This window comes from Bipolaris maydis (assembly GCF_028858645.1).
Source record: "Bipolaris maydis strain C4 unplaced genomic scaffold PSV08scaffold_10, whole genome shotgun sequence".
Classification (NCBI taxonomy): Eukaryota; Fungi; Ascomycota; class Dothideomycetes; order Pleosporales; family Pleosporaceae; genus Bipolaris; species Bipolaris maydis.
In genome coordinates, this window is record NW_027093866.1 from 1,287,202 (window position 1) to 1,308,016 (window position 20,815).

General features: G+C 51.5%; 6 protein-coding genes across 6 annotated transcripts; 2 read left to right on the forward strand and 4 right to left on the reverse strand.

The window, feature by feature from the left end:
- Positions 1 to 2,463: 2,463 nt before the first annotated feature.
- On the reverse strand, positions 2,464 to 5,570 carry PSV08DRAFT_6908 (uncharacterized protein). The gene has a single exon (XM_014227628.2). The coding sequence runs from the start codon at positions 5,350 to 5,352 to the stop codon at positions 2,653 to 2,655; it is 2,700 nt and encodes an 899-aa protein (XP_014083103.1). The 5' UTR covers positions 5,353 to 5,570; the 3' UTR covers positions 2,464 to 2,652.
- A 979-nt stretch (positions 5,571 to 6,549) lies between these two features.
- Positions 6,550 to 7,266, forward strand: PSV08DRAFT_249301 (uncharacterized protein; the record flags this gene model as incomplete). The annotated part of the gene is made up of 1 exon (XM_014227627.1): positions 6,550 to 7,266. One exon carries the CDS (start codon positions 6,550 to 6,552, stop codon positions 7,264 to 7,266), a length of 717 nt encoding a protein of 238 aa, XP_014083102.1.
- Positions 7,267 to 8,321: 1,055 nt separating this feature from the next.
- Positions 8,322 to 9,699, reverse strand: PSV08DRAFT_377835 (uncharacterized protein; the record flags this gene model as incomplete). The annotated part of the gene is made up of 4 exons (XM_066093337.1): positions 8,322 to 8,530; positions 8,688 to 8,872; positions 9,252 to 9,502; positions 9,604 to 9,699. The coding sequence occupies 4 exons, from the start codon at positions 9,697 to 9,699 to the stop codon at positions 8,322 to 8,324; spliced, it is 741 nt and encodes a 246-aa protein (XP_065948826.1).
- A 2,639-nt stretch (positions 9,700 to 12,338) lies between these two features.
- On the forward strand, positions 12,339 to 14,406 carry PSV08DRAFT_226987 (uncharacterized protein). The gene is made up of 3 exons (XM_066092206.1): positions 12,339 to 12,461; positions 12,606 to 13,130; positions 13,187 to 14,406. The coding sequence occupies exons 1-3, from the start codon at positions 12,408 to 12,410 to the stop codon at positions 14,342 to 14,344; spliced, it is 1,737 nt and encodes a 578-aa protein (XP_065948827.1). The 5' UTR covers positions 12,339 to 12,407; the 3' UTR covers positions 14,345 to 14,406.
- Positions 14,407 to 15,208: 802 nt separating this feature from the next.
- On the reverse strand, positions 15,209 to 17,159 carry PSV08DRAFT_363948 (glycoside hydrolase). Its single transcript, XM_014227624.1, has 3 exons — positions 16,858 to 17,159; positions 16,144 to 16,804; positions 15,209 to 16,082 (listed from the first exon to the last, which is right to left on the reverse strand). The coding sequence occupies exons 1-3, from the start codon at positions 16,970 to 16,972 to the stop codon at positions 15,485 to 15,487; spliced, it is 1,374 nt and encodes a 457-aa protein (XP_014083099.1). The 5' UTR covers positions 16,973 to 17,159; the 3' UTR covers positions 15,209 to 15,484.
- A 1,338-nt stretch (positions 17,160 to 18,497) lies between these two features.
- On the reverse strand, positions 18,498 to 20,446 carry PSV08DRAFT_206259 (t-SNARE). Its single transcript, XM_014227623.2, has 3 exons — positions 20,088 to 20,446; positions 19,390 to 20,034; positions 18,498 to 19,328 (listed from the first exon to the last, which is right to left on the reverse strand). Exons 1-3 carry the CDS (start codon positions 20,208 to 20,210, stop codon positions 18,987 to 18,989), a joined length of 1,110 nt encoding a protein of 369 aa, XP_014083098.1. The 5' UTR covers positions 20,211 to 20,446; the 3' UTR covers positions 18,498 to 18,986.
- Positions 20,447 to 20,815: the final 369 nt, after the last annotated feature.

Here is a 20,815-nt window from a genome sequence, read left to right on the forward strand (position 1 = left end):
TACGTGCGTAGTATGTTCCAATGAAATCCAAACACGGCAAGGGGGAAGAGTGGGACGACGGCGCATACGTTTATTATTTCCCCATCTCAAATCAACTATCGACCCTATATCATCCATCTGCTATAAGGAGTTTTACCGACACGATTGTCCATGTATTGTAACGTTGCGCCGAAAACGAGTTCATCGGCGCTATTGGGTGGGCTCCAAAAGGGGCAATCCCTGCAATGTCGACGGAACCGGTTCGGGCTTGGTTTCGCTGGAATTGAATTTGGAAAACCCCACCAACCCCCCTTCCTTTGGCGGGAACTGTCGAGGGTGTGTGGGTGGGCCAGGGCGGGGGGCGATGGATCAAGCATAAATCGTCTTTTTGTGTTATTGACCGATTGACCGAACGGCCGGACCGAGCGGCGCGTCAGAAACAGGGAAGGGGCAGAAAGATGTAATATTGAATATGCGGTTTTGTGTGTCTGCTCGCGATTCTAAGTAGCAGTGTGGGTTTTTTTTCCCTTTGCCCTTGATCCCCGAATTCCCGCTCAGAGCGCGGCGGTAGTAAACAAGGCCCATACGTACGGAATGAAGCGGCCACGCCAATCTATCTCACCACTTCGTTTTTTTTTTAAAAAAAAAAAATCCGCCAAATCTGTCGAGCTACGTAAGCATTGAATAAGAGAAAAAGACATGGTGCCATGTGGGTAAATAGTAAATAGCAAGGAAAGAAAATATCCATGGGGAGAGATAACAGGGAAACACCCCCGCCCCCCGTTGTAGTACATCCCCATATCTCTAATCTCTCACACTATGCGTATCTAGCCAAGAAAAATAGAGCAAGTTTAGGAACCGCACCAGAAACGAAATTACCTACCCCAATATCTTGCTAACGTCAAGCAACGATGATCAAATTTTTATTAATCTACCTGAGAAACACCCCATAACCCGCTTCGCAAACATTCCCATCTTCCACCGACGTTCAAAAAACCATCTCACTACAATAAGCTACACAGCCCCCCCCCCTTGTTTCTTATTTGCGCACCGGGGAAGGGATGAGCAAAAGTAAGGCGGTTGCAGATAATTAAAAAAAAATTACCCACTTTCATACATGTATATATATGCACTGCTACTACGTATGCAACCGGCATTCGGTGTTCGGCGGCGGTGGCGGGCGGCGGCTCGCTCGGACTACTACGCATACATGTGTGTGTGTTGCATGTGGGACCAAACCACGGCCCCCCCCCTTCCATGTTGCACAAATCGGGGAAAAAAAAACACTGGCCAACAGCTCGTGTGTGTGTGTGGGGGGGGGGGGGGGGGATTACTAGGACATTTTCCCGTATGTAGTAACGTTTTACTTACCTGACGTAGTAACTACCGCGGGAAGGAAGGAGGAAAAAAAAAAGGTGGACAAAAAGAGTGGACGAACAAGCGTACATGGAATAATAGAATCATTTCATTCCCATTTCCCCCCATTTCCAAAAGGATTCAAAGGATTTCTGTGTGACACACGCTCCTTTTCGGCTTAAAGGGGGGGAGGGTGGTTGTATTGTAGGCTACATGTCTCCGATGGCTCTATATGCTATTGAACGATAATATCCCGGGAAAGGCTGGTGGTTATCGCTGTTTTGTCCCACCGTTCCGAAGACGAGACTTGTACGCGGTATTTCAAGGGAGATAGGGTAAAATGGAATAGCGTTGCGGGTGGGCGGTAAAAGAGAGAGAGCGGCAAAGGAAGCTTATCCAGGTTACCGGGAGAAGAAGGATAGTATGTAAGAAGATTGTGAAACACTTCAAGTACCGTGTATGCAATGGGGTAATCCCGGGATGGAGAAGAAGACAGAGACACGGCAAGTTTAATTTGAGCCAAGAAAAATTTGTTTACTGTTCGAATTCTTAATTTGATTCCTATTTTTCTTACTCTCTCTCTCTCATTCAGCTTCTGCTTTAATCTCCTAGGGTTACAAAAAACTCGTCTAAACTAGATTTGGCCCTTTTTTTCCCTTCTGGTCTTTCTTTCCGTGTCAAAAAGTACACTACTTTCAAGATTGCCCCCCAACGCAAGCAATATGCATATTACTTGCTAGTTCATCAAAAAAGATTGTAGAGGAAAAAAAGGGAAGAGGGAGAAGAAACTCCATTCGTGCCGTTCGATATCCCAATGAGCATTTGTGTTGTGGTGGTAAAGGGAACCCGCAATGTAGCAGTATAGCCAAACCGATGCCCATTTGATACGTTTTGTTGGTTGGTTAGATATTTTTAAGGAAAGTCGAGGAGCGGTGAACATAAGCCGCTACAAAGGAAATAAAAAAACAAAGGACCAGTCAAAGTATCCATAGATTGTGTCTCAGTTCCAATGCTCCAAATGCGAACCACAGGATCCCTAGATACCGTTCCCCTCCAATGTTCATACAAAGAAAATATGCCGCAGTCAAGGAAAGTAGAGAAAAGAAACGAAAAAGTCCAGTTCGCGTACGCATGCATCACAGCTGTGTTATGCGCCATTAAATAGTCATTCGCTGGTTTAAACTCCGAGGTCATGCGAGAGGGAAAGGTGGTGTGTCGAGCTCATTCGAGCGAGGCCATAAAATCGTGGTATCAGGTGACGGCTGGTGTGAAGCAGCTGCACGTTGTTGGTTGGGTGGAGGGCGAAGACACGTAGTTTCAGGATTTGGATGGAGAAGGTTCCCTGGTATACTGGAAGAACTTTCTCAGTCTGCTGCCGATATTCTTCTTCTTCTTTTCTCGAGAAGGTTCCCGATGTTCTGATTGCGGGCGCTGCTCAATAGAAAGCTTACTGCGCTCGCTGTTCGAGGACGAAGTGCCCATCAAACGAGACAGACTCGCAATGCTGGAGCGCTTACGGCGCCGAGACTCCATCTCACTAGGGTCAGACGACAGAGACGACGTGCGTTCACCGAATCGGTGCGGGCTAACGAGTGGGAAACCGCCCTGCATCGCACTAGTCATCGTTGACCGCGAAGATGTCAAAGATGGCACCTCTGTAGAAATACGGACTTCTGGGCCAGGTTCGCCAAAGCGAGGAGATGGCATGACAGGGTAATCGGTCATTGAAGAGGTCGCGGTACCTCTACGCTCAGTATCGAAAATTTGGCTGGACCGATAGTCTGGCGACGAAAAGGACGATGCGATCGTGTCGGGGGTCATCATACTCTGCTGGTGAAGAGGAAGTGTCAAGTTCATGACAGGCTGGCGCTGCTTGGGTGTATCTTCGGTTGTTTGAGCGGTAACAGTGGAATCGGAAGAATGTGTGAGGGATGATGTTCGAGGCTCCTCGTAGTCTTCTACTACTTGGACAGGCTCAGATTCCTGTGGTGATGGGACATTGTCCTCGGTGCGGTCATCAGCAGGTGGTGTTGCCCGAGGAGACAATGGCTCCGAAGAGTCAACCTTGTGCGCTTTTGGCCTCCTGTTAAGACCAAGTCCATCCTTGAAGGTCCAGTTGATTCCAGGCCCTTCTTGTTTCGAATCGGCTTCCACCACCGAAATCTTGAGCTCTGAAGGGTCTGCAGTAGCTGGCCTTGTCTTGGTCGCCTTCGCAGGCTTTGCAGGGATGGTCAATTCATCTTCAGGCTCCTCTTCTTCAAAGACATCAGCCATGGGGGAAGTGTTCGCAATGACAGATGATCGGTTCTCAAAGGGCACCAATTCCGGTGCACTTTCTGTCCTTCGATGCGAAGGCGCAATGCCATTGGCACTGTGCATGGCTCGTCGGTGTGCTGAAAATCCGCGCTGGTTCATGCGGGGGCTAGAGCCGTTGGGAGTGTTGAAGGGCCCAAGCGCGGCATCCAGGTCGATAACCGGGCTCATAATGTCAGAGTCGACGCGTTGTAGTGGACGAGGTTGCCACGACGCGTAGCTGGTATCTACCGTTATTTGAGCCGCAGGGGTTTCACTAGGGGATACGATTGTAACAGTCGTATCGTCATCAAAATTAGGCTCAAAGTCAATTTCCTCTGACTCATCCGACTCGTCACCATCAATAATAGCATTGGGTGGCGGTGTCGGGGAGCGTGCTTTCGACTTCTTGCCGTGCTTTCCCTTGCGAGTGATGATTGAGTTTGCCCAAGACTTGACTTTACGGGGTTTGTGGCTGCCCTTGCGGGAGGCGGATTTGGGCTTTCCAGAGTCTTTTGTAGACTCGTCGTTCTCAGACATGGGCGAGGGGAGGGTTGCGTCGAAAGACTTGGAGAGAGCAGGGTCAGAGGCGCTGGTAGGAAGAGTCGGAAACGAGTTATCGGCTTTTTGCGTGTCCTTGTGGTGGAAGAGACTTCGTCGTTTGGCCTGTGCTTTGGGAGTGGGAGTGGGAGCAGCAGATGGCGTGAGTGAGATTGCTGAGACGGGTCGTTTGCGCTCAAGAACCTCGCCGTTCAGTTTGCCGCTGATGAACTTGTCCAGTACCATGCCCGCTGTGCTGGGTCGATCTTCGTCCTGAACCGTGTTCAGCGAGGGGCGTGCTGCTCGAGGAGGTGCCGGAGCGTTGCCGCTGACAATTGACGAAAGACTGTTTGCTGCAGAGTGTCCACGGAGAGTAGACAGAGATGTCTCTGTCTCGGAGGAAATGGTCGAGAGCGGACGGATGGTCTCGATTCTATCAGAGAACGTCACTCGTGCTCTGGACGGTGGCCGCGCCGGATCGTCGTCAGACCTGTGGTCGCGCAGCGAGGGTTGAGAAATCGACCTGTTGAACTTGTGACCGGGTGCAAACGGGTTGCCTTCAGAGGGTGTGTTGGGTGCGCTGCCAGCTGGTGCTACCGGGGGGCTCATAATCGAGGTCAAGTCATGAGAGGAAACGGCACCTGAACGACGGTGAGCGTGTCCACGTCGGCCTGGTGGAGGACCTAGGCGTAGTGTTGAGCTTGGTGCAGGAAGAACGTCCTCGCCCTTGGTAGGGCTGCTGCTTTTCAACGCGGTGCCTCCAGGCCGGATGTCACCGCCAATGAATTCGCTTCCTCCGCGTTTGTGTCCGTGAGACGGCTTCGAGGGCGATATTGGCACACCCAGAGTGTTGGGTGACACTGGTGGTGAGGGCTCTTTGGCAGGCTTTGGTGTTCCGGCAGGATTGAAGGAAAAGTCTGGCAGGGCATTGATTGATTTTTGCCTGTGGTGTGGCATCGACCCTCTACGGCCGGACGGATAGGCTTGCAGTGACATTGGTCGCGAGTTTGCTGGCGCGGGCGCTGAGGAGACGGTGTCTGGATCTCGCATGGGAAACGAGAACTCTGGGTTAGGAATAAGCTCAATGGGTCCGGCGTTTGATTGATGTCGACGCTGGTACAGGGGCGCGCCAATGCCAGACTGCGACTGTGTAGCGCGGTGCCGTGGCATCGCTGTTTGAGCCATGGCGAGGCGATTTGCTGGCCTTGGTGGCGCAGAGAGGTGTGGTAATGAGGCTGGACAAAACTAGAGCCGGTGTCGCCAACGGACGCGCAGGACAGTGGTTGGTCTGCAGGTCAGACTGGGAGGGCGGGATGCGGAGACAGGGCCGAGGATGCAGCAGGGCGCAGCGTGGTTGGGCAACGAGAGACAGAGGTGCTACAGGCGCGGGCACAATGGGCGTAAGACGAAACAAGCGCTCTCGAGGTACAAGAGCGGGCGCGATTACTACTGACGCGAGAGGATCAGCACAGGCAGCGAGCAGATTGCAGGGCGATGTGCAACGTGACGCGAGGACGATGGGTGCTCGGGCGAGTGCGTACAAGATGGCGTATGGCGTGGTGGGTGTCGAGAGCGAGTCTGGTTGGTGAACCGAGTGAAGCCAGTACACCCAAGAAGAAGAATTAAGGAACGACGAGCAAGGGAAAAGGAGCGGACAGATGCCTAGAGTCGCCTCGGGGAGAGAGAGTAGCGACAATGGGCTCCAGAGGGGGAGGGGGTTTGGGGGGTGCGGCGAGGATGGCGGGGGAGGAGAGGTGTTGACGGTGAATAGGCGGAGTGGGCGAGAGACGGGCACCTGGGCAACCCATCTCTTTTGTCGGTGGTTCCTGCCTAGTGCAGCGCAGGCAGGCAGGCAGACGTCCGTGCGGCGCAGGGTGACAGGGATCAGGGGTCCCATGCCACCTGCTCGTCTCTCGTCTCTCGTCTCCGTCTCCTCCTCATTTCGCGCTGGCCTGCGTGCCTGCCCGGCCTGCCTGTCCTGCCTCGTCGTGCCTGTCAGCCAGCCCGCCCGCTGCCCACCACGCCCGCTTGCTTTTCTCCCTTGCACTTGCACACCACACACACACACACACACACACATACACCCACCCACCAATGCACGCACTTGGCCTTGCCCCTGCATCCTAGTCGCTCACTGCTCGATGCGGCGCGGGGTGGTGCTCGTGGTTGCGGTGGTCATACATGGCTGGTGGTGGTGCTCCATCATCCCATCATCCCGTCATCCCATCATCCCATCATCCCACGCATCCACGCCTCCTTGGCTGCCCTTGGGATTCTATAGCACTGCAGGTACATGCGCATGTGTCAAAGTACATGTAGACGCATCGCCCTCTTTGTGCACACCTCTCCGCCCGTCTGTGCCTGTGCCTGAACATCCCCCCCATGCCTCCCCATGCTCGTCACAGGCCCCCCTCTGGCGCACATCATGGCCAGCAAGCCAGGCAAGCCGTCGAGGGAGCAGTTCGTCTCGGCGGGCCAATGCCAGGCCACAGCTGGCTAGAGCGGCTTTGGGGCTGGCCTAGCTTCGTCATGGTGGTTTGGCTGCTGCGTCACTTGACTGGACAGCCGGCTGGTCTGCTATACCGCCAGGAACGGGCATTAATTGGCATTGGCACTGGCTCGCCTGCCGAACCACTCCTCTTGTCGTTGCAGTCGCAGCAGTTGCATGCGGCTCCCTCAACGTCTGACCGCTGCTCCGGTGCGTGCGAAACATGGTCCTGTCTCCGCCTGGCCATCATCTCCTTCACCGTCTTGGCTGCATGTCGCAAGCTGAAGCCTTGCCACCTTTCTCCTCGTCGCCCCGCTGCTAGCAGTCGGACAGCGCGGCTACATGCCAAATCACAGCCAAGCTATGCCCGTTTTACCGCTGTCACCTCCACGTCCAACGTTGTGACGCTCCGCCCTGCCCTGCCATCCGACGCCAACCTGGTCCTTCCCGGTTTCCTGAGCAATGCCCTCGCCTCGCTGCCCGCCTCGAGACATGAAGATGGACACGGCCTGTTTCATCCTACCCGTTCGCAGTGGGGGGCTGCTCGCTGCCCGGGATGGACAGCCAAGCACGGATTCGATATGCAACTCGGACAGACTACGCTCGTTTGATGCCCGCACTAGCCAGGGGCACTGACGCCTCGCCATCTCGCTATCCCCCTTGCATCCTCGACCTGAGCCTGTGCTCGCCACCCATAAATAGTCGTCGTAGACGAAATGCGGAGAAGTGGGATAGGATGACAGCACCAAGAAGCAAGCATTGTTTTGTTTATCATCTCACCTCACCCACCGCCTGCTCTCCGCGAGGCTGGTTGCTGGCCCATCATCCCACACAAAACCCAGCCTCCCCGAGCACCACGACACACTGCACTGCCCTTCTCTCCAGGCCGAGGAAGCATCCCGACTCACTCCTGTTGCGGACCCGTTTTGGACCAATCTGGTGGGGTGCGTATGCAAAGATAAAGGAGCCCACACACAGTACATAGAGTACACCCTTGATGCGGCAATGCTGTGCACGTTGATCCTCACTACATTACTGATATCGCCTGCGCTGCATCTTGGCAACGCGTCAAGCCGGACAAGCACCCGTGTCTTGAGCCGTCTCAATGGACGGGCACCGCAGCCTGGCGTTCGTGAAATGTCGCCTACTAGTTTCCGCCTTTACCATCCCATTTTTTTCTTCTCCAATGGCTGCAAAATTTGCTCGGCCGTCTAGGAAGTCAGGGTCAGGGCAAGGCGGTCAAGGCTAGCATGACCCTGCATGCGCAATTGCAGCTCGCATTTTGTCGCACACACACCTGCATGTACACATACGCACATACACACACACACACATACAACGCGCATCCCAATTCCAGTTCTGGCTGCTTCTGTTCATATACATACTCTTTGCACGCCAATGCCTATGCGCTGCCATGCGCGCGCTCCAAGTTCGTGTGCTCGCAGGACGGGTTCGGTCTCGCACCAGGACCATGCTCCTATTTGGTTTATTGGCTCCGACGTCATGAACATGGACTACCATGTCTCCCGCTCTCTGCATCATCTGAATGATCTCCAGGGTCTATCTATTCTCGACATGCCTATACACCTGTCATGAGCTGGAAAACAGGTTACGCAAAATCTGTCCATCCTCATTTCTCATGATCCACCTGTCGTTGGTGTCATCATCATCTTGCAAAAAACATGTCTTGCCAAGCATGCTCGGAGTGAGCGGCTTTTGGTGCTGGCCCGAGAAGGCGGGCGCTCAAATGAGCGTCGCAGCCAAACCTATACGCACTGTTCCGTCTGGCGCTGGCAATACGATCTGTGGAGCAGGATGTCCGCAACGGCGTCCCTTGTAGCTTCCATTGCCTCCATGGATCTGCGCCAGCAAAATCTACGTAGCGTAAGTGTTTTTTTTTCTGCTATGACCAGCGGTGAAGAGAGCAGAAAAATTGTGCTCGGCAAATACCATGATCATTTCTCTAATTACGAATAAGGCTGCCAAGCAGCATATCGCTGCGGGACAGGCTATAGACGCCTTCAGGACTTACCGTGTCCTTTTGCAAAGCTCAGACATACGCATTCGCATGCAAGTACATACTTATTGGTACTGCACCGCCACTGGGCTTCTCCACATGTCGCAAATCCCTCCGCGGCAACTGTTTGGTCTACATCTGCCGACCTCCCGTCCACCTGCATCTCAAATCTTCCGCTGATGCCCGTCAATATTGCGCATCTGTACTTGAGCAGTCTATGTACTACGTATGTACGTATACACGTGTTATGACCTTCACGATACACATTCGCCAACCCTCGCTCAGGGGCGAAACGTCGCCCCTCCTGAATGGCCGGCCAAGGAACGAGACGTCAGCATGTAGACGGCCCTGTCGGCCAAAGTTGGCAATACTTGACGTATCATGTATTATCTGCAAGGTTCCAAGGTACGCGATTGCACAAATTACGAATCTCGTTTCATCTGTGTCTTGATGCCGGATGAACGACGAGATTGCCAATTTCCGGCTTCTATTTTTCCCTATCGCCGAATAGGGGATGCGCCACGAACAATTCGATAACTCTGGCCAATAGCAGGCACGTAGCCACCGGCTGCGCCTTACCTACTTGCACCCAGACCACCTGACCATGGTTTACCCACATCACGGACAAGCACTGGATCCAAGCACGGCGATTTTGTTTTTGTTGCCTTGTTTTCTTCTTTACCACCATCATCGTCATTGTTGTTCGCGTCGTCGTCGTCTTCTTCGTTGTCATGGCTCCAGGACTCGGCGCCGGTTTGACGTGGCAACAGCTTGGGTGTTATGAGCGAATTTTGGGAGATTGCGCTGCTAGGTGGGCCTGGTAATTTACTCTACCAATCCACGCCGTGAACACACCAACACGTACACTCATTCACTCTCCAACCATTCATCCCCTAGGAAGTGTGCTGTCGGGACCCGCAGAGCCGCATACCCAAGTTGCGGACAGCCAACCACGCTTCATCCCAACAAAAACTACCTCTCCAAGTTCGGAGCCAGTGAGACGTGCTGCCAGCGCATTATCGACCATGGTTCGTCGCCATGTGCTTGTTGCTCACCTACTCCAAGGTCTAGGCCACCTTTTCTCCGGACGAACCAGAGGCGCCTACCCCACACCCAGGCACCGCTCCTGAAACTATGGCTGTATGCGTCTTGTCTGGCCAGCTCCAGACTCGCCAAGAAAAAAAAAGAACAGCTTCGGTACCTGGACCTGTGGATCGACAATAGTATCTGACTGTTTTTGCTGATGACTTATTCCTAGACCAAAGGCACGAGCAATTGTTTCTACAAAATTTCGATCAAACGTGCCAAGCATAATGTTGGTGAGATATCTGCTAATTTACTCGCTCCAATAGGGCAAATACAGAGTATACTGCGACAACCAGAGTTCTTGGTGTTGGTGACGCGGCTCGCAAAACCATCACCAGACGTGCTCTTACTCTGGGGTCCCACGTTATCCGAGTTACGGTCTGCCAGTTAACTAGGCGACGCCACGGAGCGCCCTCACACACCGGAGCGTCCGTCGTATCCTCCTTTGAATTACTCGATTGGTTGAATTTAATTCCAGGCGTGGCTGAGCCGAGGCCTGATGCTCACACCTTGGCGACGACCTGGAACGTGAAGCCCACGACGCTCTAGCCATCACTCAGCTTTCATGACTAGACCTCATGCGTCGTGCCGGGAGATACTTGCCAGATCTGTCGATGGACTCTGCTTACTTAACACCATATGTCAAAGACTACCGTAATGTTTCCATTGCTTCGATCTTTATTGATGAGCGATGTGCAACCCGCAATCGGCACATCACAAAGCGGCGTGGTCGCGGTTGGTCATCGGGTCTTTTCCCACCAATCCTCGATTCAAGGCCAATGATCGACAGACCCAAGGAGAGCCTGACCCTTTGATAGACAAAGGTGTCCAGCTGTGAGGACCATACGCGTTCTAGGGTGCGCAACAAATTCCTGGCTTAGAGTAGTCAAACCGACGCTACGAACGCGTGGTGATGACCGACTTACACATAATGCGTTTCCCCGGTGAAAGCGCAGTCGTGCTAAACTTGCACAGGACAGAAATAAGCTCATTCGACGCCGAAATCGCTGACAACTCACATGAATCGGTGGGCCAGTACGTAAAAGCCTACGTGCGTATGTAGACTTGTCACGCCACGGCACTCGTCAAGTGTTTCCAATGGCGATCAAACCGTCTGGCACCCATCAAGCCATCTCATCATCATCGCTACTGAGGATCAGCGATCAGCCAGCAGCCCTGTGACCCAGCAAAACTCTATTGCTATCGATAAGAATCAGCCCATAGCCAGACTCTACGTAAATTTCCACTATAGGCGCCGGTTCAAAGGCAGTGTGTGCTCGCGCCCCGCGCTTCTCGGCTCCAAGCGGAAACGCCACCAACCGCTGTAGTAGAGATGACAACTGCCCTGGCAAGCTGATGCATCCAACTAAGCGAGGAAAGTAGTGGCGCCTTGCGGGTGAAGCGGCGTCTATAGCTTGGTAGTGGAAGGCGCTAATGCAACTGTGTAACAACCGACTGTTCTGTCTCAGCTGGCACTCGCGGGGTCATTGTAAGCCCAGTTGGTCAGCAACACGTGTGTATTGCATGTACGTGGAGTGACTTGTGTTGGCAATGCAACCAATACCAAAAGATGTAGGATGGCTTTTGCCGTGAATGAAGGGGCTTTTACGAACCGATCTTTGAGACGGATTAGTCAAACAATGGTAGGTTTGATAACGTTGGTAGATACGAGGCTCCGGGATATGTTGCATTCACACGTGAAAAAAGGAAGATTGCATGAATCAGACAAAGATACGAGGGGACTAGGCGGTGAGGAACTATTCATGGCTTCTATTTTCTGACTGCTTACATGCAAATCCATGGAAATGATGTTATGTTTAGTATCTCTGGTATACCTCCTTGTCTAAGGTTTCAAGTCTTATACTCATAGAACGACACCACTATTGAAACAAGGTCTTACGTACTTGGTATCCTTGATCATCTCTTTCTTACTAAACGCATGACTTTCAGCGTCACATAGACACACGAGAGAGAGAGAGAGAGCTCGTTTATAAAAAGCATGATTTCCAAACCAAAGATTTATCGCCTGCGTGACAACATATGCAATTAAGTACATAGCGAGCATGCCAGATGGTCATGAGATGTGTTGATTAGTAATGTACTGATATATTCATGAGAAGAAAAAAGATCAAACTCATACTTGATTGGGGATTATGTATCGTCACTCAGTACAGACCATGTCTGGTTCATTGACATGGTATTACACAATAACATACCCAGACTCTAAGTTTTGAGCTTAACTTCTACCTATGGACAACGCGATGTTTGACCATAATCACGTAAAGTGACTTGGGCAAATAGCGTGCAATACATGCTGCGATCGTGAATATGATTAGCAACTCATCGTTCAACAACAGTTTCCAAACATCATACTGAGAATCTCAAGACTTGATTAAAACAAAGCTTTCCAGTGTAACAGAGGGTCTTGAGTTAGTGTCCAATGAATGTACATGTCCACGCAGACGTTGTAATGTTCGCTATCCTGGACAATGTAGACGATTTAGCTATTCCATTTACGGACTAGTGTGATCTTGCGGCGCAAGTTGGCATCATCGGGGCCCTGGAGACACAAGCTCCCCCACATTCAGTTATCGAGCTTCGTGACCATTTACTGACTACTCTACCAAAATACTATAGCCCCTGGACAAAATGGCGGACGAAGAAAAGGAAAAAGCCGAGAAGATGGCGGCGGCGAAGAAGCGCGTAGGTATTTCTCTTGTGTGAATTTGGTGCTTTTGAGAGGTAGTGCTTCTTGGCTACATAGTCACCAAGCGCGATGTGCTCTATGCAGTAGATACACTAATACTGCTACTATGTAAATACCAGAAACTAACCATTTGTCACTAGTATGAACAATTGAAGAAACAGAAGGCGAAGAAAGGCGGAAAGAAGAAGGAGGACAAGACTGAAACTCCTGCCGAAGCCGAGGCCGAAGCGTCGACCGAAGCCGCGAATACCGAAGAGAAGACTGAAGAGAAGACTGAACAAGTCGCACCTGAACCTATAGAGGCTACCAGCGTACCTCCGCCTCCAGCCGAGGACGAAGAAGAGGACGAGGAGCCCTCAGAATTACCCAAGCAGCCGCACGGTCGCAAGCCTTCAGTCGCTATCGAGTCGCGACAACGGTCAGAATCGTTCTATCGTTCAGGAGCTGCTGGGCCTTTGTCGCCTGGAGTTGGGGTCACGAGTGAGGTTTACCGGGAACAAGCACAGAAGATTGAAGAGCTGGAGAAGGAAAATAAAAGATTAACAAGTGAAGTTGAGGAAAATGAGAGAAGGTGGAAGAAAGGCGAAGAGGAGCTAGAGGAACTTCGAGAGAGCAGAGGCGATGCTGCTCTTGCAGTTGAGAAGGGCAAGGAGGTTGATGCACTGGTAAGTACTCATAGTATTTACAGTTTTTTCAAGGGCAATCCTGACCTATCATACAGAGAACGGAAGTTGAGTCGCTCAAGAGACAGCTTTCTCAAGCACAATCACAAAGCAACAAATCCTCACGCCGTACAGCGACCGCATCTCCGAGCCAAAGCGCATCAATCGACGATCTGAATGCACAAGTTGCTTCCAAGTCTGCAACTATCGAGTCGCTTGAACTTGAGATTTCAAATCTCAATAGGCAACTGTCGGAGCAAACGAATAAGAATAACGAGCTCCAATCGAAGATTACAAGTCTTGAGAGCGCAGTGGAGAAGGCAGAGCAGGAGGCTAGTTCGACAAAGACGGAACTACAGGAGTTGAAGGCGAGCTTGGATAAGGCCGGTGATCAGGCAGAAAAGGATGGATCAGACCACGACTCTGCGCAGACTCGTATTGCGCAGCTAGAGGCTGAGCTGGGCACTGCTAACCGCAAGGCATCAGACTCGGTCTCACGCGCCGAGTTGTTGGAGAAGAAGATTGAGACTCTGACACAGCTACATCGTGACAACGACACACGAAACCAGGCACGTCTACAAGAACACAAGAAGGTTGAGCGTGAAGCTGCCGAATTAAGAACCCGCATAACGGGTCTCAGCAATGAAAACGCGCGTCTCCGAGAAGCAGAGCAGCGCCGCAGAAAAGCAGATCTCGGCTCCATCGAAGACTCTAGCGTCCAAGAACTTTTGGACGAAGAACGCGACCGCCTCCTCGCCAAAGTCCGTGAGCTTGAGGAAGAAAACTTTGAGCTCCGCCGCGGCGTATGGCGCGACCGTCGCCGCGACATGCAACCCTCAATCGACGACCAAGCGGACCCCAACAACTTCGACGACATTGACCTCTCTGGCGCACCCTCACGCCAACCCCCACCCAACCGCACCCACTCCTCCTTCCAAGACGTCATCCAATCCGGCATCTCAGCATTCACCGGCCAAAACCCCGCTCACCACCGCCGAAGCGACGCAGCTAACAAGCCCAAGCCCCGACAAGAGAGTCTGGGCAGCCTCGACGAGTTTGAAATCGACGAAGATGCCTTCAGACGCGCGCAGGAGGAGGAGGCAAAGAACCGCCTCGAGCGCGTGCGCGAAGTTAAGAGGGGACTTGTGCAGTTTAAGGGCTGGAGACCTGATCTCGTTGATGTACGAGTGGGTATGGGTGGTGTTTTTGAAATCTAGTAAATGAACGATACATACACACACACACATACATACAAATGCCATAAACATATGCTTGATAATTTACTGGCCTATCTTTTTTTTTTAAAAAACTCATGCTTATACATACTACTTGTAGATTAATGTGGGACTTGTTCGAACATAACATTAGCCCCCCTCCTTCCCCCCCCCCCCCCCCCCCCTTCCCCTTAATGTGAAATATCAATAGCCCCAAAAAAACTCTTATGTATTTTCTTAAAAAAAGTCTTCAACACTGGACGTTGGCTTGGACTTTTTTTTTTCGTCTTTCCGTTACATGTCTCAAGTCTGGTCTTAATTACAGGTATATACATATACTCGAAGGAAAGGTTGACATTCTTTCCATGCGCCAGGGAAGGAGGGGGGGAAGGGGGGAAGGCTAAGAGTCTCAGATCTGTGTTCTCCTTCTTCTTTATAGCATGAATCGTTTAGTTATAGCTGATAGATATTGTTATATGCTGGGACTTTTTGAAGCTACCAACAGGGTTGGCAACTTTTTTTCTTCTTCTTTTTAGGCTGAACATTTGTTACGAGTTCCCCCTCAAGAAAAATTTACTTTGTTTCTTAACTGAGCGTAGGTTGCAACTGGATGAGATATACATCTTTGTGTTTATATGTGCATGTTCTCTTTTTTTTTAAAAAAAAGTCTGTTTTCTTTTGGGGATTCTATGGGACTTTGATGTTGCTTGCAGTAACGTGAATGCGCTAAAAAAATGAATACACTTAACTTCCACACTGATTAGAAGCAAGACCAGAAAGGGAAGACAAGGGGTGTGTGTGTGTGTGTGTGTGTGTGTGTGTGTGTGTGTGTGTGAATTTGGCATATCAAAGTGTTGAACACAAGAGTACGAACAAAAGGGATATGTAATTCTCACGTCTAAAATGCCCTAGATAGCTTTAAAAACTAACAAATAAAAAAAAACGTTGCCCGCACTGGGTCGTTGCACTACATTGATCTACGAGCCGTTTCTTTATAAAGAATAAAAAACGGGTCTGGATGATAAAATAATCTAGGAGAAGCGCGCGACATAACAAAAAATGTGGTAGTTAAAAAAAAATTGAGTTTTGATATAACAACCCCCGCTCGAGAAAAAGGGTCGGTAAAGCGTGCTAGTGAATATCTTACAAGACAAGTGCGCCGCCGAAAAGCGAAGAAGCAAGCACAACAGCACCGCAGACAATAGGTGCAAGACCGAAGCTCATAGGACGCACATTAGCAGCCGCGCCAGCAGAGTGGGTGGAAGAGCTGGTAGAGGTAGGTGTGCTGCCACCAGAGGTAACAGCACCGGCACTTGCATCACCAATGTTCGGGGTGGAAGAACCGGCATCCTGCGATCCGTCACCCGTGAGACCAGGACCAGCACCAGCGCCCTTGTCGAAGAAATCCTTGGCACCATCAGGCAGGCTGGGCAACTCGTTGCTCTTGAGAGTAACATCCCAGGTGCTGGACTGAGACGGGCACTGCGATGCCTGGCCGTTGGCGAGGTAGCCGCCGTCACCAGTAGGGTTGGGAGTACCCGCGTAGGCGGACTTGAGGGCAGTGAAGTCGGGGAGTTCCTCGACGGAGTCGCCGTTGATCTCGACGAGGCCGTATTTGGACGCTTCTTGCGAGTACTCGTAGACGAGGCCGCCGCTGTAGACCTTGGTCATGTTTTGGCCGTAGAGAGACTTTACTTCTTCGAACTTGCGCGTGTTGGTGTTGCAGCCGTACTCGGAGAGGCTTTTTGTAGTGTTAGAAAACGCTAGTGCTTATTTTTAGGTTTAAAGGGGGAAACACTCACAAAATGGGGATGCTGTAGTTGGAAAACTTCTGAACCTTGATGTTCCAGCCAGATGTCACATACGAAGAGGGATCGCACCAGGAGTAGTCGTTGAAAGCGAAAAAGTCGCTGCGGACAGAGTCGTCGCCGCAGTTCATGTAGTCGGCCATCTCGTAGCGGTTGGACTCGACATCGGCGGCAGAGTAACCGACGGGAACCTTGCGGAGACCACGGGCGTTCATGTATGACTTGAGGTCACGAGTGACAGCCTTGACGTAAGGAGCGCAGTCAGTCGTATTGTCGTCGTTGATGACTTCGTTTCCAGAGAAGAACAACAGAGTGTTGTCGTACTTGGCGAACATCTCGACGGTAGCGAACACGCTCTGGAGGTAGACCTTGTTGTACGACTTCTGGGGGTCCGCACGGTTGATCGAGTACTTGGGCGTGTTGACGTCGAGAGCCAGGTAGATGCCGGCGTCGGCGAGGAGACCCATGCAGGTGTCGTGGTTAGCACTGTTGTCAACAGTGTAGACACGGACCGTGTTGATGCCGAGCTCCTTGAACTTGGCGATGTCACGCTTGCAGCCATCCTCGTCGGCAATGGGGTCCTTTGCTTCGGATGCGCCACCGGGCTGGTAGTCAACACCACGGATGTAGAAGCGCTCGTTGCCGGTCCAGAAAGCTGGCTTCAGTCAGCAATCGCAGCAACACCTCCATTCACAAACAAGAACATACCATTTCCCTTGACGGTCACTGGAGTGATACTGGAACTGGAAGCACGCTTCTGTTCTGTCGTCGGCTTGGCAGCAGCAGCCGCCGCTAGAGCGACTGCAAAGATGTAGGACTTCATGATGTAGCTGATGATGCGGATTACGAACCGTCGTTGGGTTGAGTAGCGAAAGCAAGCGAGTGTGGAGGGAAAGCGTAGTCGGGGAGACAGCGAGCAAAAAGCAACCCCCGTGTAAAACGAGTGTACGAAGTTGCAATGGAAATTAGGTGAAAGTGAAAAGGGAAGAAGAAGAAAGGTGGTTGTGGCTAGAGAGAAAGCGACAGACGCAATGAAAGGTTATGAATGAACAAGGACGGGGGGTGGACTGTCCGCGAACAAGATTAATACCGCTGGCGCCGGCCCCAGACAATGCCAGACGCAGAAAGGCGACGCGTCCAATTTTAGCGGGACATACGTCTAGCCCCGCTGATTGGCCACACGCGCCAGTTACAAAACCGCCAACCCCTGACTAAGGCGCCAAGATTCACTCAAGCGCAGACTAGGGCCCCCAGTAAGCTCTTTCCAAGCCGTGGCGACGATGCTTGGATCGACTGCCCGCAATCCTTCTGCCTATGATCAAAAAAAAGAGTGGGAACGAGACACGCGTTAGCCCGTCAATCACTTCTTTACCTATCTTCCATTGTCGCCTCCCCCACCTTTTTGGTTGTTGCAAATGGCCGATCGGAACAACCATGCAGGCATATAACCCCCCTTGTATCGTCATCACCCTACCTAGCGCCATGTCCTCCCTCCCCCCCCGCCCGGGCCCGAGATTAGCTTTCCTGGGACAAGAAAGACGGGAGGATTTTGTTAGCAGGATTTTTTTCCTGCACGAATGCAACGGGAGGATGATGACATGTTCCCGCGATAACAATGAAAAATCACCTGCATGTAACCATGCATACTTGCGGACTTGGGGGTGTGCAGACACGAGACTTATTTTTTGCCTGCTGTGGCAAGGTGCCAAAACACCAATATGCTTCGGTTTCAGCTTCCATACGTTGAGATCCACTTTTGTTGCTGATCGAATTATGCTTAGTGGTTCTTGCGATGCGGTGTCTTTCGTCACCGTGTCTGATTTGAATGCCGCGTTGAGCGTCCCTGACTATCCATATTTTAAACTATGGGGTTTTTACGAGTTGTGTTGTCCGATGCGGCACTTCTGCACAGGGAAAGATAGGAGGTGTACGTGCATGCGGCCCTTTGCATTCGGATGGAGTGTATCAAAATACCACCTACCTACATAACCTAGCTGCATATCTCTACGCAGACCCTTTGCGCTTGCGCTGAAAAAAAGACCGTTGGCGAATATTTCGCCTTGGTCACCTACACGACAACCTCACTGCAACGTACAAGGACCACTCTCGTACCAAAAACACCCCCGAATCCATCTTCGTATGCAACACCATCACCAACAATCCCACGCCGTATTCCTCAGTCCCACCAAAAGCACACAGCCACACGACCCTACCCCAAAACCATTGATTCCATACGCGCTCTCGCCACCGCCGCTTCCCCAAGCGCCCCAAAAATAACCATTCGTTCCCCAGCTCCTTCTAGACTGCCACTAAAATACGACAAGCGCCACCTCGTCTTTTACCACACTATCGCATGCAACTTGTCGCCATCGCACCTTCCCTCGTTTTACTAATCTCGTAACCGTGTTTTTGGATATTATGCTTTTTTCGCTTTGCCTCAATCCTCTCTGGCTTTCATTGCGAGAGAAGGCATGTGATACACCCCTTCCGATATATTCTTCCTGCAAACTACTACAGTAGGATGGAATTCACAATTCCATCGACATCATAATATTCGATTTTTCCCCTTCTCCTCATACCCCATTACCTTACCCCAGATGACTCATGATTCGCATCTCCTCTTCGCTCCACAGCATACGTGATGTCGCAGCATTGTCATCTCAGAATTAATTACCTTATTATCATAGTATAAGGAAGAAAAGTAAAAGGAACCATTTAAGCTCCCCGCATTTATCCCAAATCCATATCCATACCCATTCATCCCTCATTCCCAGAAGCTCGTTATGTACATACGCCATCATCAACCCCCCCCCCCCCTTAGTACACCGCTATTCCACCTAGTTCTTCTTCAACCCAAAGTAAAGCCCCAGCACGAGCGCGATAACGCACAGGATAGCAATCACGGTAAGAAGAATGTACCATTTGAGTTTTCGCGCTCGCCTCGCAGACTTGATACCCTCTTCTAGCTGCTTGTTTGCGTTTTCGGTATCGTCTTTGACTTGGACCGTTTGCTGCTCGGCCTGCTGGATTTGCGGTTCTTGGTACATGACTTGTTCATTGAGTTGGGTGAAAAGGAGGGCGAGCTCGCTCATTGTCTTTTCGATGCGCTGGATGTCGTTGTGGCGGGCGCGGACGGCGCCGAGGACGCTTGCTGCTTGACCGCTGCGGTTTGATTTAAGCTGTTGAGATGTTAGATGAGGGATTTTTTTATTTGCTACATGGCTTGTGGTTTGCACTTACAGCTTGGGTAAAGATACCCTCGTCGCCCAAATCGGAATTGGCTACCTCTTCGACTTCGGCATCCGTAGCATCTGGGTTGATGATACGGTACTGCCTGCCAATAGCCTCGCGGTACCTCTTGGAATAATCAGCCTCTTCCTTTTGAAAGTCCTCGAGCTGGCTCTTGAAGGTCCTCTTGAGCGCCTCGACCTGAGACTTCTTTGTCCTGTCATTGGGGTCGCGCAAGGCGTCCTTTTCCAGAAACTTGATCTCGTCTTTGATTTGTGTGTTCCTGATCTGCGTGTTGGTTACAACGGCTTCCAGTTCAGCACTGGACCGGTTGTCGGGCGAGGAGAGCATGCGCTGGTGAATACTGGCAATGGCTTGGATGTCCGAAGTAAGCTGACCGATGTGCTGCTTTGCGCCTTCAATGCGCGTGAAGAAGTCATCTCGGCTCAGAGGCTGGGACCCGGGAGCCTCCATGGTATTGCCTTGGCCGGGTAAGCCGTTGAGGGGTACGTCTGTATGAGGGACATTTTGTCCATTCGTTTGCGCTGGGCTCAAGGCACCAGCCTGCGAGTATTGCGACGGCTGCGAGTAATTGGACTCGCCATGGCGCTGAAGAGGCGCTGGAGGGTTTAGCTGCTGCTGCTGTGGCTCGTCATACTATGCTGTCGCATTAGTCTTGTCTTGTCGTGTTATGGAATGCGACTACTTACACCTCCGCCATATGGGTTGGACGAGCCATAGCCGCCGCCCCCGCCATATGGATTCGAATGCGCACCGTATTCTTCGGCCTGGCCATAAGGATTCCCACCGTATTGCTGGTAATTCTGCGACATGTCGGAGATTGCTGGGGTAGCTTGGTAGCGAGAAGAAGCGATGGTTTCGGGATGCCGCGGTGGAGCTGAAAGAACAACCGCGGAAGCTACGGAAGAGAAGTGCCGTTGGGTTGCAGGCTTGGCTGCCTTGCGATTCTTGTATAAGCCGAGGCTGACAGCTTTAGAATCAAGATGCAATCGACTCGAAGGCTTAACAACAATTATCTCGAGCCCGTCGCAAGCTTGTTTTGTTGTGGGGAGACCAGGAAGTTAAATGACTGCGAGACCCTGTTGAACCCGCCCAGCCTTCTGAGCCGCGCATAGTCACGTCACCAATGGGACAGGAACAGGCAAACTCCCGAGGCATGCTCTTTTTTCCAACATTCCCCCAGTGACATCTGCACGTTGTGATCGCAATGCGATTACACACACACACACACACACACACACACACACACATGTCTTTGACAAATCTAGCATGCTACTACGCTTCTGAGACCACGCGCATATTGAGGCCACCGTCTTACGATGATTGCTCTTAAACCTGTCCTGAGAGTCTGACATGTGACGTAATGCTGATCACCCAATCCGTCTCTTTTAGGTAATCTACAAGGCGATTTAGTACC

Coding starts and splice junctions, on each gene's coding strand:
- PSV08DRAFT_6908 (XM_014227628.2), bottom strand. CDS start 5,352: ATGGCTCAAACAGCGATGCCACGGCACCGCGCTACACAGTCGCAGTCT.
- PSV08DRAFT_226987 (XM_066092206.1), top strand. CDS start 12,408: ATGGCGGACGAAGAAAAGGAAAAAGCCGAGAAGATGGCGGCGGCGAAG. Junction 12,462..12,605: donor TGGCGGCGGCGAAGAAGCGC/GTAGGTATTTCT, acceptor ATTTGTCACTAG/TATGAACAATTGAAGAAACA. Junction 13,131..13,186: donor GCAAGGAGGTTGATGCACTG/GTAAGTACTCAT, acceptor CCTATCATACAG/AGAACGGAAGTTGAGTCGCT.
- PSV08DRAFT_363948 (XM_014227624.1), bottom strand. CDS start 16,972: ATGAAGTCCTACATCTTTGCAGTCGCTCTAGCGGCGGCTGCTGCTGCC. Junction 16,805..16,857: donor AGTGACCGTCAAGGGAAATG/GTATGTTCTTGT, acceptor GACTGAAGCCAG/CTTTCTGGACCGGCAACGAG. Junction 16,083..16,143: donor AACTACAGCATCCCCATTTT/GTGAGTGTTTCC, acceptor CACTACAAAAAG/CCTCTCCGAGTACGGCTGCA.
- PSV08DRAFT_206259 (XM_014227623.2), bottom strand. CDS start 20,210: ATGTCGCAGAATTACCAGCAATACGGTGGGAATCCTTATGGCCAGGCC. Junction 20,035..20,087: donor CCAACCCATATGGCGGAGGT/GTAAGTAGTCGC, acceptor GCGACAGCATAG/TATGACGAGCCACAGCAGCA. Junction 19,329..19,389: donor AGGGTATCTTTACCCAAGCT/GTAAGTGCAAAC, acceptor ACATCTCAACAG/CTTAAATCAAACCGCAGCGG.